The sequence below is a fragment of the Astatotilapia calliptera genome, chromosome 20 (assembly GCF_964374335.1).
Source record: "Astatotilapia calliptera chromosome 20, fAstCal68.1, whole genome shotgun sequence".
NCBI classification, from domain to species: Eukaryota; Metazoa; Chordata; class Actinopteri; order Cichliformes; family Cichlidae; genus Astatotilapia; species Astatotilapia calliptera.
Window position 1 is genome coordinate 20,942,927 of NC_137441.1, and position 16,594 is coordinate 20,959,520.

General features: G+C 39.7%; 1 protein-coding gene across 1 annotated transcript in view; it reads left to right on the plus strand.

Annotated features, from left to right (window-relative positions):
* The first annotated feature begins 1,130 nt into the window (after nucleotides 1–1,130).
* ntsr1 (neurotensin receptor 1 (high affinity)) overlaps nucleotides 1,131–16,594 on the plus strand; it is a 90,435-nt gene continuing 74,971 nt past the window's right edge. Inside the window, exon 1 of the mRNA XM_026154669.2 lies at nucleotides 1,131–2,661. Within this exon, the coding sequence (XP_026010454.1) occupies nucleotides 1,978–2,661 (684 nt within the window). The 5' untranslated portion in view covers nucleotides 1,131–1,977. The remainder of the gene's footprint in view (nucleotides 2,662–16,594) is intronic.

A 16,594-nucleotide genomic window follows, 5' to 3' on the forward strand; every position in this document is an offset into this window, starting at 1 on the left:
AAAAAGAAAACACATACAGAAATGTGAAAAAGTCTTGAACCACCCCTCATGTTTTGCTCTCCTCCACGGCGTAAATTAGCCTTTATACATGTTTCATGTTTTTCATGTCCACTTTAAATTGCATCATTAGGCACCTTAGTATCAGCAAGGTGATTCCCAAAGAGCTAATACCTGAAAATTTGCCTGAAAGCATGCTGTACAGTATGTCCATATAAATTTGAGGAAACTGGACAAGTGGAGGTCAAAAGGATAAGCGGTGAACAGTATCTAAAAGTCGTGTTATTAAGCAGTATGAAATAAGGCGCAAAAGACCTGACACAGCACTGGAGACATGCATCTAACCCTAGCCCCTCATTTGATCCACCTACTGTTTGCTGAAGCCTTATCAAAAATGGTCTCAGTAGAAACATGGCTGTTAAGAAGCCAGTAGCAAGTCAGAAGCAACATGTCTTATGAAGTGATTAAACAAAATTTGAAATTTTTGGTTCAAATTATCATTAAGGATGAGGTGAGGAGAATGGTATCACAGTGCGTTTCTATAGTGCGTAACATCAGATTTTGATTGACTATGCAATTTCATCTGGAAAGCATCTGATTGGCAACAGTTTCAATTGTCAGTTCAATGGTGACCCAAAACAAACTGTCAGTGCGGAAAAAGCAGGTCTGGATACAAAAGCATACATCAATCATGAGCTGGCCTCCCAGATCCTAGACCAACATAACATTATTGAAGCAGTGTGGGATCACCCTGACAGAGAGCAGAACAAAAGGCAGCCAACATTTCCTTGAGCCTGAAGAACTATTCCTGAAGCCTCCTTAAAGAAATTACAGGAAAGCTGCCTAAGAGAGTGTTGAAGCATAAAGGTGATCATACCAAATGTTGACTTTCAAGCCTGTTGCAACTGTAAAAATATATGATTGTTTTCCTATCAAAATATACAGAAATCATAAGTGGCTCAGACTTTTGCACCATGCTGAATGTTGCATGTTGGGATTTTTCCTTTCCCCCTTTTTTAGACAAATGACTATGAAATTATCTTTTTAGAGAAATATTATTTTATGAATCCCACAAATCTTAATCATATAACTAAAACAATAGCCACTGTTAAATAATCCACTGGTTCTATTTCTATTCTATACATTTGTATTGCTTTGTAGGGGACCCAGGGCAGCAACCAGAAAGCTATGTTCTGTTTCATCAGAGTTTGGAGGGTGTCATGGACAGGTTGTTGATGCTCAGCAGAGTCACACAACAGAAATTATCTTGCAACACATAAACAATACTTTAAAGCCTTCTGTAATGTATGAGCAACACATGAATAATAGTGAGCACCCAGGCGTGAGGGAAAACTGAAATGATATGCATAGAAGAACATTAAAATATTTAGATGTACAACTTTGTGATAAACAATGTGGGAAAAATGTCAAAAAGAGGTGAGCCTACTGCTGTGAAATAACCATTAGAATCATTTTCTCCTTCTTGTCCAAAGGAGTTCACACTGGGAGTGGATCATGAGCATAATCATTATCTGGGGCCCAGAGTAAAGTCTGGTACCCTGTTGTGGAGTCTCCGACTTACACATAACATCATTTCTTTCTACTTGTAAGGCTGACTGAGAGAAGAAAGAGGACAAAAGCTTCTTGGAGAGAAAGTTAAGGGTTCAAAATAAAATAACAGAGAAAAACAGCAAAGAAGAAAAAAATTATATTAGAAACCATACTTGAAATTAAATTCCTTTAATTCTTGATGCGTTGTTGCATCGCACTGTTTGTTTCCAAGGTGAACCATAAACGGACAAGATGGAACTAACGGACAAAGTGAATGGTCGTGCGTCATCGCAGCAGCACCAATAAGCGAGCACGCCTTCTGTCGTGCCAAATTATAAAGGGTGGTCTCCTCTGACTTAAACCAGAGCGAGTCGCGTCGGCACATATCCACTCGGCTTGCTCAGTTGTACCTTTTCGTTCCATACCTTCATGAAGAAAAGCAGAATGGATTTAAACTTCACGCTCTCGGGGAGTGACTTGATCGGCTTTGGCTCGTTGGCGCAGAAACTTTTTGCGAATAACTCACTGCCTCCATTTGATAACAGCACCGTCGGTCCCACAAGTAATGAGGAGGAACTGGAAGTTAATACGAATGTGTACGCAAAAGTCATTGTCACTATCATTTACTTGGCTCTGTTCGCCATAGGCTTCCTGGGCAACTCCATCACTATTTATACCCTGATTACCAGAAAGACGCTGCAGAACCTCCAGAGCACCGTACACTATCACCTGGCCAGTCTCGCCGTGTCCGACCTGCTCATTCTGATCCTCTCCATGCCCATTGAGCTCTACAACTTTATCTGGTTCCATTACCCATGGGTGTTCGGGGACGCCGTGTGCAGGGGTTACTACTTCCTCCGGGACAGTTGCTCTTATGCCACCGCGCTTAACATCGCCAGCCTGAGCGTGGAGCGCTACATGGCCATCTGCCACCCGTTCAAAGCCAAGAGCATCATGTCCCGCAGCCGCACCAAGAAACTCATCAGCGCCATGTGGCTCGCTTCCTTCGCTCTCGCGACACCGATGCCCTTCATCATGGGCCAAAGGATGCGTAACGGCGAGATGATATGCACCACTGTGGTCTCGCCGGTCACGGTGAAGACCGTGCTGCAGGTGGGTGTCGTGGAAAGCTTTTATTATCGCAATTATCGGTCCCCACTGTGGTTTCTTTACGCATCGAGACAAAGTAAAAATCTACAGTACAAGTAGTACTTGAGCCACAAGTAGTAGGTGAGACGGCTGCGAGGGATCGTTCTAAACATGTGGGAGTGTGTGCTGTAGCGCTTTAAAGAACAGGGCTTTACGCGCAACTTCGCCTTTACCATTATCGTCTGTGCCCATCTATACATGTTGTTGTTGTTGTTGTTTCTTCGAGAAAAAAAACTAAATGGTGGCCTACTCATGAAAACATTTTAGTTATTAAACCGTGTAGGGTCAACGAAGTCTGTCAAAAACAGTGTTTTCCTACTGCAAGCAAATGATCTGCAAATCAGCAAATAATTCTTTTAGTCAAATTATTTAAACTATCGAGTCCTCATTTTTTTTAATATTTATATATATCTGTTGAAAATAAACATTTGGTGAGCAAATTCACTAAAGCCTAAATCATCTTCACATGTGAAGAAAGCACAGCATGTATGCTGCTACAGATGTCTGTGTTGGCTCACTTTCTTCTTTGTTTTTAAGCTGGTAGAGTTCGAATGATTAGAGATTCATTCATAAAGACACTTGAAAGGCAGGTTATAGCTATATTTTTTCACACAGAGCACCAGAGATTTGACCATTACAGCTTAGGCAAGCTGTGAAAATGAAAAAGATCAGGTTCCAAAGATATTCTATTTCTTGAAATGCTTCTTGTAGAAACAATATCAGACCTTGACACTGAATATTGGCAAACTGAATATTTTGAGGGTGGAAGCACCCACAGAACTGCTGTAGGTTGCTTTCATGTAGGGAACTAGCCGTCTTAGTAATACATTATGCACTCTTTGATGGTGACAAGAGAAGAATATGTCACTTTACATTCATTCATACAGTCCATGTTATACGATATGATATAAAAGCACAGGAGGACACTAAGGGAGTATTCTTTTTGAAATTCAACTCATCATCACAGCAGACTAAATATCTTAACACCAGGAACTACAGGTACTGCCAAGGAATAAGAAAAGAAATAGCCACTTCCCAAATTGCTAGAGAACTATAAAATAGAGCAAAATGACAGCATAAAACAACATAAAGCACAATCCTATACACAACCCCCTGACCAGACCAGTTATAAATATAATTCAAATAGGGTGTTGCTGTTCGTTTTTCTTTCTTTAAGGAAGTACAGCAGTTGAAATTATAAGTTACAGCATGCGGGACCTCAATGTGAATCGGTGGTCTGCTTCACAAAAAGAATGGGCCTGTAAGCGGGCATTACAGTTTTATACCACAACAAAAACAAGTATTGTTATGACTATCTTCTTCTGGGAAACTGTCTTCTCCTCTGCGGATCTTCTCCTCCACTCTGTCCACGTCTGACCTCATCTACCATCTGCTCCTTTTCTGGAAAAAGATAGAGAAAGAAAAACACCTCCCTAACCTAACCTTACTGCATTAATATTATCTAACAATTCTCAGCCTACTGATTCTACGTATTATCTAAGACATTCTGTTCGGACTCCCTTGGCCCGGAAAAATATCAGCTAGACTCTAACTCTACATATGATGTGTAAGCATGTTTGCAGAGTCACTCTGCAGCTCTATATGTCAGTCTCAATAATTCAATTCAATCATACCATTGAATTAATGATTTTGACCCTTATTACATGTGAAATGTCACAATGTCAAATGTGAAATTTGACATGCATAATGTGAAACTTATCAATGATGGCCAGCTGTCTGGCCTCAAAACATGACATTACCACCACTGTGTCGCATTTAACCCATGCATCCCTCAATCCAATGTGTCCCCATTAAATTGGCTCTCAACCACCAAAACTTTGAGAATCATAGCTTTAAACTCTGTGAAATTAATGGTAATGGACAGGGACACAAATTAGGGCTAAATATCATGGTTCTGTTTTCTCGAGCAACTGTCTGAAATGCCAGAGAAGAGAGCCTTAAGTGCCTCAGTCCATGGACTATGTGCGTTGTAGGCGGATCTGTGTCTGACAGTAGTTACCCTAGGAATAATCTACAAGTGCCTTATGGCAGTTGTCCTTTGAGCTCTGGATGTGTAGGTGACTGATAGAAGTCAAGACAATGAGCTTTTACTGAGAGCGCGGCACCCACATCTAATGAAAAGATATTTCTCAAAACTGTCTCCAGGCCTTCCCACAGAGCAACAAGCTTAGAGGTTGTGTAAGTGATTAGGCCAGTCTCCCTTCGCTTGACAGTCCACATACTTCACATTGACTGAAAACTTGTTGAGGTTGTGGAGAAAAGCGATTTTGGTTCCAGTGTAATCATCAGCGATCATCATGGTTAGTGCCCCCTGCTTCTCTGCATCATGCTGAATATATTTTTCCATATCTGTTTTTCTGCTCTTTTGATGTCCTTCAATGTCTCATTTTTTGTTTTTTCTGTTTTCATCACTCCTGCATGACTAACTGAAACTGTGCCAAGGATAGATTATCTAGCATTGCTTTCATTCAGGCTATAAGTGAGCCAGGCTGCATTAAAAAGTCCACATTTTCCACACAGTTCTCTGTAGAAATATAAGTTGGGGTGGTGGGGTCTGGCAGCAGATGGTATCACACAGTCGAATTGCTACAATAACATTTTGAGTGTTTGTGTACATATTCTCTTTTGTCCATCTATGATAGATTCGATGTAAGCGGTTCAGGAGGCACCGTGCTGCACTGCTGCAGTAGAGGGTCACCGCACGCTCGGTCTGTTTGGACAACAGTGCAATACTCTGAAGGGAAAGAAAGGGTGTGCGTGTGTGTGTGTGTGTGTGTGTGTGCGCGCGCGCGCTTGCATGAGAAAATTGAAGAGAAGGAGAATGATGAAGTGGTTAGAGAGTGAGGAGGAAGCCAGAAGGGTGATTAATAAGAGGAGCATGGCTCTAACTCTGCTTGGGTTAGGAGTTCAGTCCTCTTAAAACTGCAGCACAGTGAGTTAAACTGTACTTTAAATGGCAAATATAAATAATGCAGGACTCCTGGATCTGCTTCTTAAAACTGTCAAACAAAATCTCTCAAAAATGTTAAATATTTTCTATACTAATATTTAACTAAGATGTTAGTCCTTGTTGGCATTGTTCTCTCACTAGAGCTAACAACAGCTTACAAATGTGTTGAATATGTCATGGTCCTGGGTCGTGCGACCCAGTGTTTTGTGTTTAGTCTATTTTGATGTTTATTGTTTGTTTAGGTTCATTAAGTTATTCCAGCTCATTTGTAATTATATTACCCTTGTATTAAGCCTCCCTTGCCCTTCATGTGTTTATGTCTGTGTGTCTTGTGTTGTCAAGTTCATGCTGTTGCTTCTGTCATCTTCCACTGTACTCAGTCTCCCTGGTTCGTGCGTTTACCTGTCATGAGTCATGTCTGCATGGTTATGTTTAGTTCATGTCATGTCTAATCTCCATGTTTCCTGTTTTACTTTGAAAGTCTGTATTCAATGTCAGTGTATTTAGTTTCACCTCTCCTGTCCTGTCGTTAGGTTCATGTGTGTCAGCTGTGCTCCCATGTGTGGCCACTTCCCCTGATCATCCCTCATGTGTATTTAGTCTCTGTGTTTCATACAGTCCGTGTCGCGTCGTCTGTGTTCTCACCTCCATGTTTTCCCGGTCAGTCTTTGCAGCGAACATCATAGTCTCTGAGTTTCCTTAGTTTGTCACAGTATTAGTTTTCCCAGTTTAGTTATAGCCTAGCCACGCTATCCTTGCTTTGTTTGTACACCTTGTCTCCAGCCATAATAAAGGCTCGCTTTCTGTTAAGTTCACTCCCGTCTACTCACTTGTGTACGCACCTGGGTCCATTACACACACCATCGCACGGCCTGTCTCTGCATACCGTGACAGTATATGGTGTTGTTCCTACAACATCATAATTAATGTCATTCCAACTGACCAATCAAGTTGCATCAGGACTGGGAAAATGATTTTTCTTCATGGCTTTCCCACATGGCTTACACTGTTAAAGGATCAATTTCAACAAAGCATTAAAAACAAATCATTTAGTAAATGCTGGTATGTTCTAGACACACCAGGTGTCATTTAGCAGCAGTGCATTAGTGAGAAAGTGCAAAGGGTAGCTGCTGTGAAGGTGCATGTATTTTTACTGAACTTCCTCACCAAGTAGTTCTTAGTTCCTAAACCTAAGCAGCGAGTGAGAGTGAAAAAGACAGTAAAACCAAGTGCAAAACACATGAAAAGGAGACTTTATTATTTTTACTTTATTCCACAGCCACCATTGCAACGTTCTTATGCGGCCTTTTCACATCTCTAACATGAGGACTTCCTCTCAGTGCCATTTAAAATGCACTTTTTTTTGTCTTTTTTATAACAGAAATGGCTGAAGATTCTATTCTATTCTGTTCTGGTGACTGTTTAAAATAATTTATTGTCTCATCTCAGTTTTGCCATGTCAAAATAAACACAGCAATTTCTGCCGTGTAGCAAAGTTTAATTCTAAAAGAACTTTGGGTTGGTTATGAAAGCATTTAAAGCAACAGAGGCTCTGTATCATTTCTACAATTTAAAAATTAAGAAAATAAAAATAAAAAAGGGAATGCACTGGGGGAAGCACCAGTCATGATCTAGTGAGGCTGTAGTTTGGGTATGTAAGGTGTTGTGGAGATGGACTAAAGCAAAGGACACTTGAGGCGTTTACTTCAAAATGGGATGTGGGCTTATCTAGCTACTTTTGGTGTTAACATTTTAGTACTACAAAGGCAGTTCAGGTCTAACCTATGCTGAAGGAATTGACCTGTTCCAGAGCGGATAAGACATGAACTGGTATAATATCAGTGCATACTGACCAGTCAATTCTCCAGAAAACAAAGTCACCATTCTTGGAAGAATTTCGGATCTGTGTGCACGGACAGTGGGAGGATCCAAAGTTTTGGCTATACTGAACGTTCTTTGTAATACTGGGTCCTAGTATGAAAGGGCCCCTACCCTGTACCTTGACTGCCAACAAAAAAAAGCAACAGGTGTGCAAGGCTAGAATCCAATAGAGTAATTATATTTTATCAATCAGTCAATTTGACCTTTTATCAATTACTTGAAAAAGCTACCCGAGAAACAAATATTTGCTGGGTAAACTAATAGTACTCCGCTAGATCAAAGTTACATACAGATGACAAGAGAATTATTGCCCCCTGTAGAACTGGCAGATTTCATATGTGAAAAAGCACCGTGGCAACATGTATAATTAAACTTCCTGCACCTGAATAAAGTGGATTTTAAAAAGATAACAGCCACAATATTTGGACATTTACCATTAATATAAGTAAATGGAAGAAAACACAAAAGATTTCCAGAATGTTCTTGATGTTTAGTTGGTTTCCTTCCATCATAGAGGAAAAAGAACTGTAAAATGTGTGTGTATGTGTGTAAAATATGCAAGGTAAATGTAAGATGGGGAGAGAAATCTAAATGTGCAAGGATGTGAATTTGTTTTTGTTTTTTTTATTTCTTAATTGTTGCAGAGCGTGAGGAGCCTGAAAGTAAAGAAGACATTCCAGTGTAGCAGGGATTCATCTATATGCAGTATTGTAGTGCAGTACTGCTGTGTGAACTGCTCCTGGGCTGGTATACCTGTGAGCATGTTTACTGCTATTGCACTGAGTGGTCTCAAGCTGTGAGGGAGTGGGTTACTCAGGGTCTCATTGTTAGTGCAGGACATTGACTTTAACCTGACCAATTCATGGAGGGAGAAGGATGTTTACATTTTTTTTCTGCTTGACTGAAATGTTCCTTTCACTGTGTGTTTTTTCCTGCATTGTTAATCGGGGTGTAGTTTTATTTTTCCTTTCCAATAACTGTGCCTCGCAATATTACTTGCATTAGTAATGTCTGGCCACTGTACACATTTTTATGGGCTTTCAAAGTTCAGTACACATGCTGTTTCTTTAAATAGATCTTGAGTGTGAAATAACACTTTCAAATGCATAAAAAATGCAAAAAAACCAAAAACAAAATGTTTAACACTTCATGATCATTCAAATTGAAGGTTTTAGTCTTTTTAGTTACAAAAAGAACATTTAATTCTATACGTTACAGGGCCCTATTTCAGAAAGCAGATTTAGAAAAACATGAAAAAATGACTATGTCAAGCCTAAAAAACTCCAGGTTTTCTCTTACACAAAGTCACAGTTAGGTATTTGTTTGGTGTTATATTTCACATGAGAGTATTTATAATTAAACAGTCATGAATGGTCGCTGGACAATGCCGATTTATTTTCAGCTAAAAATCAAATAGGCTATCTACATTTCTAAAACTTTGTGACTTGTGGACAAGTTCCCCGCTGCTGAACCATTTACTGTGTGTTGCTGCTTAAATAAAATTAATCTATATAGAGTTCAAATCCAAATTGCCTTTTACCAACTCCCATTTTGGCTTCAAGAGACAGAAACCCTCTCTTCTTTTAAGATTTGGCTTAAAACTTTCCTTTTGATAAATTTTATAGTTTGGCTTGGATCACGTGACCCTGAACCCTTCGTTAGTTATGCTGCAATAGTCCTAGGCTGCTGGGCCTTCCCAAGATGCACTGAGTGCTTCGTCTTCATTGGCGTATGTGTTTATACACCACTATGCATTTAATCATTAGTTATTATTAATTTCTGGCTTTCTTCCACCGTGTTTCTTTTGCTCTGTCTCGCTCCCCTCACTGCCAACCAGTCACAGCAAATGGCTGTCATTCCTTCCTCTGTTTGTGCAAGAGGTTTCGTCCTATCAAAAGGGAGTTTTTCTTTCTCAAGGTCTGATTGTTGTGGCTTTCGTTCTATGATTGTAGCATCTTTACCTTGCAATAGAAAGCGCCATAAGATTGTGATTTGGTGCTATATAACCAAAATTGAATTGAACTGAAATGAGATGAACGTAGAATAAAACCTGTAAAAAGGTGGTATTTAGAATACAGTTACTTTGTTGAAATAAATGGATTACACTGCGGTACTTTCCTGTTTCATTTTGTCGCGGGTCAGGACTGTTTGGGTTTTGTTTGACAGCTACGTTCCCTTGTTCCAGGCGGCAGCGTTACGGTTGCCATGGTTGCAGGGCGACGCTCTCTCTCTCTCTGCGACTGTGTGCTTCCTGGGTGAGAGAGCGCCTTTTCGTTGTTGTTGTTGTTGTTGTGCTAAGCTAACAGGCAGAATGCTACAAGCATAGCTCTAAAGAATGTAGCATCATGGGCAGTGTAGTCCGTGTTGCAGGGAGAATGGACTGTCATACACGTTATGGGTCTGTGAGCGCGAGGAGGGAGAAAAAGGAGAGTGGAAAACTACGAGTTGTCATCGAGCAAAAACGGGAGCTGGAAGCATGTAAATATAATAATAACCACTTCAGCCAAGAAGAGTGCCTGACGAGCCCAGTTGTAAGTAAGCTATTAAGACTCGACTGTACACCGTGTTCGTGTTTTCCTCCAAAACAATAAGTTCCGTTGGAGCAGTCTTTCAACGCCTCTCTCTGTCTCTCGCAATAAAAGTTGACCCAGACAACAAAGTAAAGCTATTTTTCGGCTACGAGCCGACAGGGACCCCGCCGTATTAGTCAGAGGTCCCTTTACTACAGTTCGGAGTCGCGGACCTTCAGTAATAGTAATAAATCACACAGCAATAGTACATTCACGTTGTTGTAAAAAGCATGATAATATATTAAGTAATCCAAAGTATTCAGAATACGTTACTGTCATTGAGTAACGTAACGGAATACGTTACAGAATACATTTTGGGGCATGTATTCTGTATTCTGTAATGGAATACATTTTAAAAGTAACCTTCCCAACACTGGCTACAACATAGTCTCAAAAATGATTTTACAAAGTTACATAGCATCTGCTTTGTGACCAAAAGTATGGTTGATCAGCTGAACACCCAAGAGTCAGCTGGTTGATTGAATGGCCTTTGTACTGCAGAATTAAGTCTGAATCTCACTATTGTCCTGTGTGTCTTCATGAAGTAAGAACCCGTGTTTTAAACATCCCTTCTCCGACTATAGTATATCCCGCCTCTCGTGCCTGGTCTTCCTCTTCACAGGAATTGGTCAAGACCTTAATGGACTGCAAGAAAAACAGAGCCTTGGTTATGTTTACATTCTCATAGCAGTGGTAGTTGAAATCTAAATGACATAATAAAATTTGGCCTCTCTACCAGCCTCATTGAAAGCAACAGAGTGTATTCACTCAAGTGCTGTGCTGCTTTGAAGCCCCTGCTGGTATTTGACATTTGATTTTCTAGCTCCATACAGAGGCTACTTTATGACAACTCTCGACAGATCTTTTAGATCTGTTTTACTAGTGTGTGTGCGTTACTAGTGTGTCTTGTTGCTTCTCACTTGTTATAGTTATTTTTGGCTTGGAAGAAGCAAGCTGTGTAGGGTTGACGATTATTTTCCTAGTAGTTGACGATTATTTTCCTAGTAATTCCTTCCTCCCACAATAGGAATTTTCAGGATCAGATGGAGATTCATCACCAATGTCTTGCGTTGTCTGTACTGCATGTGAGAAATATTTAACTGATTTCTATTTGTAAAATGTTCGCATAATCAAACTCACTTCAAATCCTATTTGTGGCTAGTATTAAATCACTACAGAAGATATGCAGTCGTGGTCAGAGGTTTGCACACACTCATCATAGGCATGAATGTTGTGTTATTTTACATTTTTAATGATTGATGAATTGCACAGCATACATATTTAATAACTTGAAAAAAAAAACAAGATTTGGGTGCACAAGTTGGAATCCACACAGGGTCATAGTACACAAACACTCTCACTAATATTTGGTTAAATGTCCATTAGCAATTTGCAACTCAATTAGGCAATTTTGATATGAACATAAACAAGCTTCTGACATAACTCTGGCTGAATATTAGAATCCTTTTCTTGGACATAATTGGTAGAATTAAATTAGTTAATTTCCTGGTAGTATAGGCCACAGTAAGGTTGATATCAGGGCTTTCAGAAGGTCATTCCAGAGGCCTAATGGGTCATTTCTCATTTCTTTTTCTTTGCTAACCTCTTTCTTTGAGTGCTTTCTTGTACTTCCTCATTCCACCATCAATTCTCCTTGTCCACTTTCTTCTGTCTCTTGCAGATTTTGCCTTCTGCATAAGATGAAGTCCACCTGTTTGCACCTTCCTCTACTCTTTTGTTACTCTGTTTCTCCCTTTTCTTAAATTACATGTTCACGACAGCCATTTCCATCCTCCATCATTGTAAAAATCCACCACCATCTGCCTGTCTTCTTTTATCTCCTTAACAAAAAATAATTTAGAGGGAACAGTTGTGCTCTTCATATTACATCACCTCTCCATCTCTCTGCACGTATCTGCTCCACGCCATGTGCATGATGGAGAATAAAGAACTGCAGCAGAGTCTTGAAGTAAAATCATTGCAATAGAGAAACAGACACACCTATGTCATCGAAAAAGATAAGGCAGAAAAACTTTGTTTCCCATTGCCAACTTCAAAGTTAGCTAGGTCGCATTGATGCAGGAACTTTTATTGATTAAACTTTTTTAGGTGAAAATGTTGATGACTGATTTCTTCATGTGTCTTCTTGCATATGTGAAAAACTGATACTGGTTTTATTTTTGAGGAGTTCATTAATATATAGTTAAGTTTAAAATGTGTAATTTCGAACCACTTACAAATTATAAGCATAAGCTCTCTTAACTTGAAACAAGTCTTGGGATGAATCAACAACTGAGAATTTGCTAAATTATTATAGTGTCACTGACTATGACTTTAACCACAGAGCTGACAGAAAGTACTGAGTCCAAAGACCGCTTCACAGAAAAAATGTTTTGGTGACATTATATTATATACATTATATACATTTGTGTGCCACCAAGTTCTGAAGACCAGGTACTTTGATTTGGTCTACAGTTTAAAAAGTCAGCCTTACCTTCTCATATTGTGTAGTGACTTAAAAGTATATTCTTCTATTGGAGCTCAGGGCTTTTGTTTTTGTTTTGTTTTCTCAGATACCTCCCCATAAGAATTAAAAATTATGACAAGTTATTTGGTACTGAACATTTATTGTGAAAAAAAAAGAGAGAGAGCAAATCTCTCAATTTGCATTGTAAATTTTATAATATTTGAAATAGTGTAAAAGCATATTTGTATTTCTCTGGGTTCTGCTTTAAGGATGTTAGACATAACACCAGACAAAAAACAGATTTGTTTACGTCAGGGATTGGGTCTGCATACAATTATAAAACAGCACATGACATGTGGCATGTAGCCTCTGCAGAGTGTTTTGTTTAAACTATGTCAACATTGATACAAATATTTGGATTATTCCCTGCTGAGAGTGACAGAGAACTATTACAATCTCCTAGTTTTACGAGCACAGTGTTCCCATAATGGCCTCAAACTGGCCATTATGGGAACACTGTGCTCGTAGAACAGATAAACGGCCTCTCAATTGGTTGTAAACAGCATGCCACCACCGCCACTGCCCGTTTTCTATTGTGGTCTACTAGATTCTGATCTATTGTGTTTACTGCTTCTCTTCATGAAATTCACAAAATAGATAAAATAGCTACAAATTTTAACACACTGCATTGACAAAAGTATTCACTTACACATTCAAATCATTGAATTCAAGTGTTACAATCACTTCCATGGCAACAGGTGTATAAATCAGGCACCTATGCATCCTATGCTTTTATACACATTTGTGAAAGAAGGGGTCGCTCTCAGGAGCTCAGTGAGTTCCAGGATGGTTAGGTGATTGGATGCCACCTGTGCAACACGTCCATACGTGAATTTCCTCACTATTAAATATTCCACAGTTAGCTTATAATATTATAATATAGTATTATAACAGAGCGGGAGCTATTGGGAATGACAGCAACTAAGCTAGTCAATCGCTATAGACCTCTAAACTTCATGTGGCCTTCAGTTCAGCTCAAGAACAGTGTGTGCAGAGAGTTTTATGGAATGGGTTTCCATCGCTGCTGCATCCAAGCCTTACATCACCAAGCACAATGCTAAGTGTCAGATACAGTGATGACGTGTTTTCAGGAGCAACGAATCATGATTCTCCGTCTGGCAAGCTGATAGACAAGTCTGGGTTTGGTGGCTGCCATGAGAATGGTACATGTCTGACTGCACTGTGCCAAGTGTAAAGTTTGATGGATGGGGTATATAGTGAGTGGTTGTTTTTCAGGGTTTGGGGCTTGGCCCTCAGTTCCAGTAAAAGGTCTCTTGATGCTTCAGCATACCAAGACATTTTGGACAAAAAACCTGTGGAAGGGGTTGGCCGACATCTTATTAAACACTATGGATTAAGAATGGACTCTCACTTAAGTTCATATGCATGTAAAAGCAGACAAGAGCAAATACTTTTGGCAATATAGTACATATTCATACATGAAGGCCAGTTATATTGACAGTCTTAAATAACTAAAACATAGTAACAATACTTGAATACTGGATTTAGAAGGAGTAAAAAGACACAAAGGACACACTTGCATCCTCAATTATAGCTCCAGGTGCATGTTAGGGATTGAGAAATCTTTAAACCTTTGTGTGGTCTTCATAGACAGTGTTATTTCATAACCACAGTTCAAAACAGAAGATGGCTGTACCAACATACAGCATATGATGGTGGTAAAGCATATGTTCCTCCCATCCAGGCAACCATTATAACGTTTGGCAATGACGGTGCCCTTCCAGATCTGTAAAATGACAATTCCATAGGCACTGATACATCCCCATACCACCAGAGATGCAAGCTTTTTATGTGAGTGCTTTTTTAGTATCACTTACTTTTCTAGCCCTTTGTTGTCCTCTTCCAAACTTTTCTGAGACATGTTGCTGCCATCAAATCCTGTCCCAATATTTTTTTTCGCAAAATGTCTAAATTTAAACATTTAATATGCACTCTCTTTTATTGTGAATAAAATATGTGTTTATGAGATTTTTACTGATTTTTGGGGAGAAGTGAGATTGTGCATTTAATATGAAAAGAAAAAGCTATGATACACAGTTGACTGTGAACGGAAGAGGAGGCAACATAGATATAAACAATATCCCTGTTCTAAGGTTTTTTGCCAATAAAAACCCTTCTACATTCTAAAAGAAGGAAAACCATCCAAAAGTTTGAATACTATTATGTGAGCAAACTGATAATAGTGTTCAAAGATCAACATTTAGGTTTTCTATTAATGAACATTCAATGAACAATGAACATTCAGTTTCATTGTAGCCTTTCCAGTCTGGATATTATCAAGCCCTACTCAGAAAGATCTGTACAACAGAAAAGCATAATTTATATACAAAGTGAAAAATAGTGGACCTGCTATTGAACCTCAATACTTACTTGATTATAAGCAACCATAATTTGAACTCTATCACAGTTATATAAGATATTTGATTAAAGCTGGTTGTATCAGACATCCTAGCCCTATTATTATTTCACAAATTGTCAAGAGAAATATACAAACAGTGCAGCAGAGTCTGACGTTTTGTCAAATGAGTTATATAGGTAATGGATTGTGATTGCACTGGTTTTTAAAGCCTCACTGCTATAGTAGATGATACTGTTATGCTCAAAAACTTGTTGTCTCAACACCAGATCCAGATATCCATGGTTGGCTAATCTTTCCCCTGGAAAATGTCCTATTCTATATCTAAGTTTGATTTTTATATCTAACAAAAACCCTGCCTCTCGCCCTATGACAGCTTGGATCGGGTCCAGCGCCCCCTGTGACCCTGAGAAGGATAAGCAGAAGCGAATGGATGGATGGATGGACAAAAAGATGACAAGTTTTTTTTTTCTTTAGGCTTTTAAAAAAAGGCTTCACTTCTACCTCATTTTAAGCTATTGCCAGTTGAATTATACAATGTGCTCATATTTTTGTAATGCTGTTCTAGTGTTGTTGACCGTTCAAAGGGCTTTGGACTACAAGCCATGTAATCAAAAACTATGATATTTTCACCTGCAACTCAAAAAATTCAAAAACCAACACTTCTCTGCCAGAACATTACAAGGAAGCTCTGAGTAACATGGCAGATCTGAAAGCGTGGCTAATGGAACTAAAGACATTTAGAGCTTTGATCTAAACTTGACAGTATCAATGACCACTTCGTTAGGAATTGCAACGCTGTCACAACCATTGCCAGTAACATGACAGAGACGAAACAAAAAGTTGATTGCCATACCACAGTGACTGTGGTAAAACAGTGACTGAAAATTCAGTAACATTTTATAGTATATAGTATAGTCCTGAATTACCAAAGCAATTAAACATCCATCCATCCATCTTCTTCCGCTTATCTGGGGCCAGGTTGCGGGGGCAGCAGCCTAAGCAGAGAAGCCCAGACCTCCCTCTCCCCAGCCACCTCCTCCAGCTTGTCCGGGGGAACACCAAGTTGTTTACAGGCCAGCCGAGAGATATAATCTCTCCAGCATGTCCTGGGTCTGCCCCAGGGCCTCCTCTCGGTGGGACATGACGGAACACCTCACCCAGGAGGCACCCAGGAGGCATCCTTGTCAGATGCCCAAACCACCTCAACTGCCTCCTTTCTATGTCGAGGAGCAGCGGCTCTACTCTGAGTCCCTCCTGGATGGCTGAACCTCTCACCCTATCTCTAAGGGAGAGGCCAGCCACTCTTTGGAGGAAGCTCATATTTTATCCGCAATCTTCTTCTTTAGGTCACTACCAACAGCTCGTGACCATAGGTGAGGGTAGGGACGTAGATCAACCAGTAAATCAAGAGCTTTGCTTTTACACTCAGCTCTCTCTTCACCACGATGGACCAGTACAGCATTCGCATCACTGCGTCTGCAGCACCAATCTGTCTCTCAATCTCCCATTCCCTTCTATCACTTATGAACAAGACACCAAGATACTCCACCTTTTTCCGGCTGAGGACC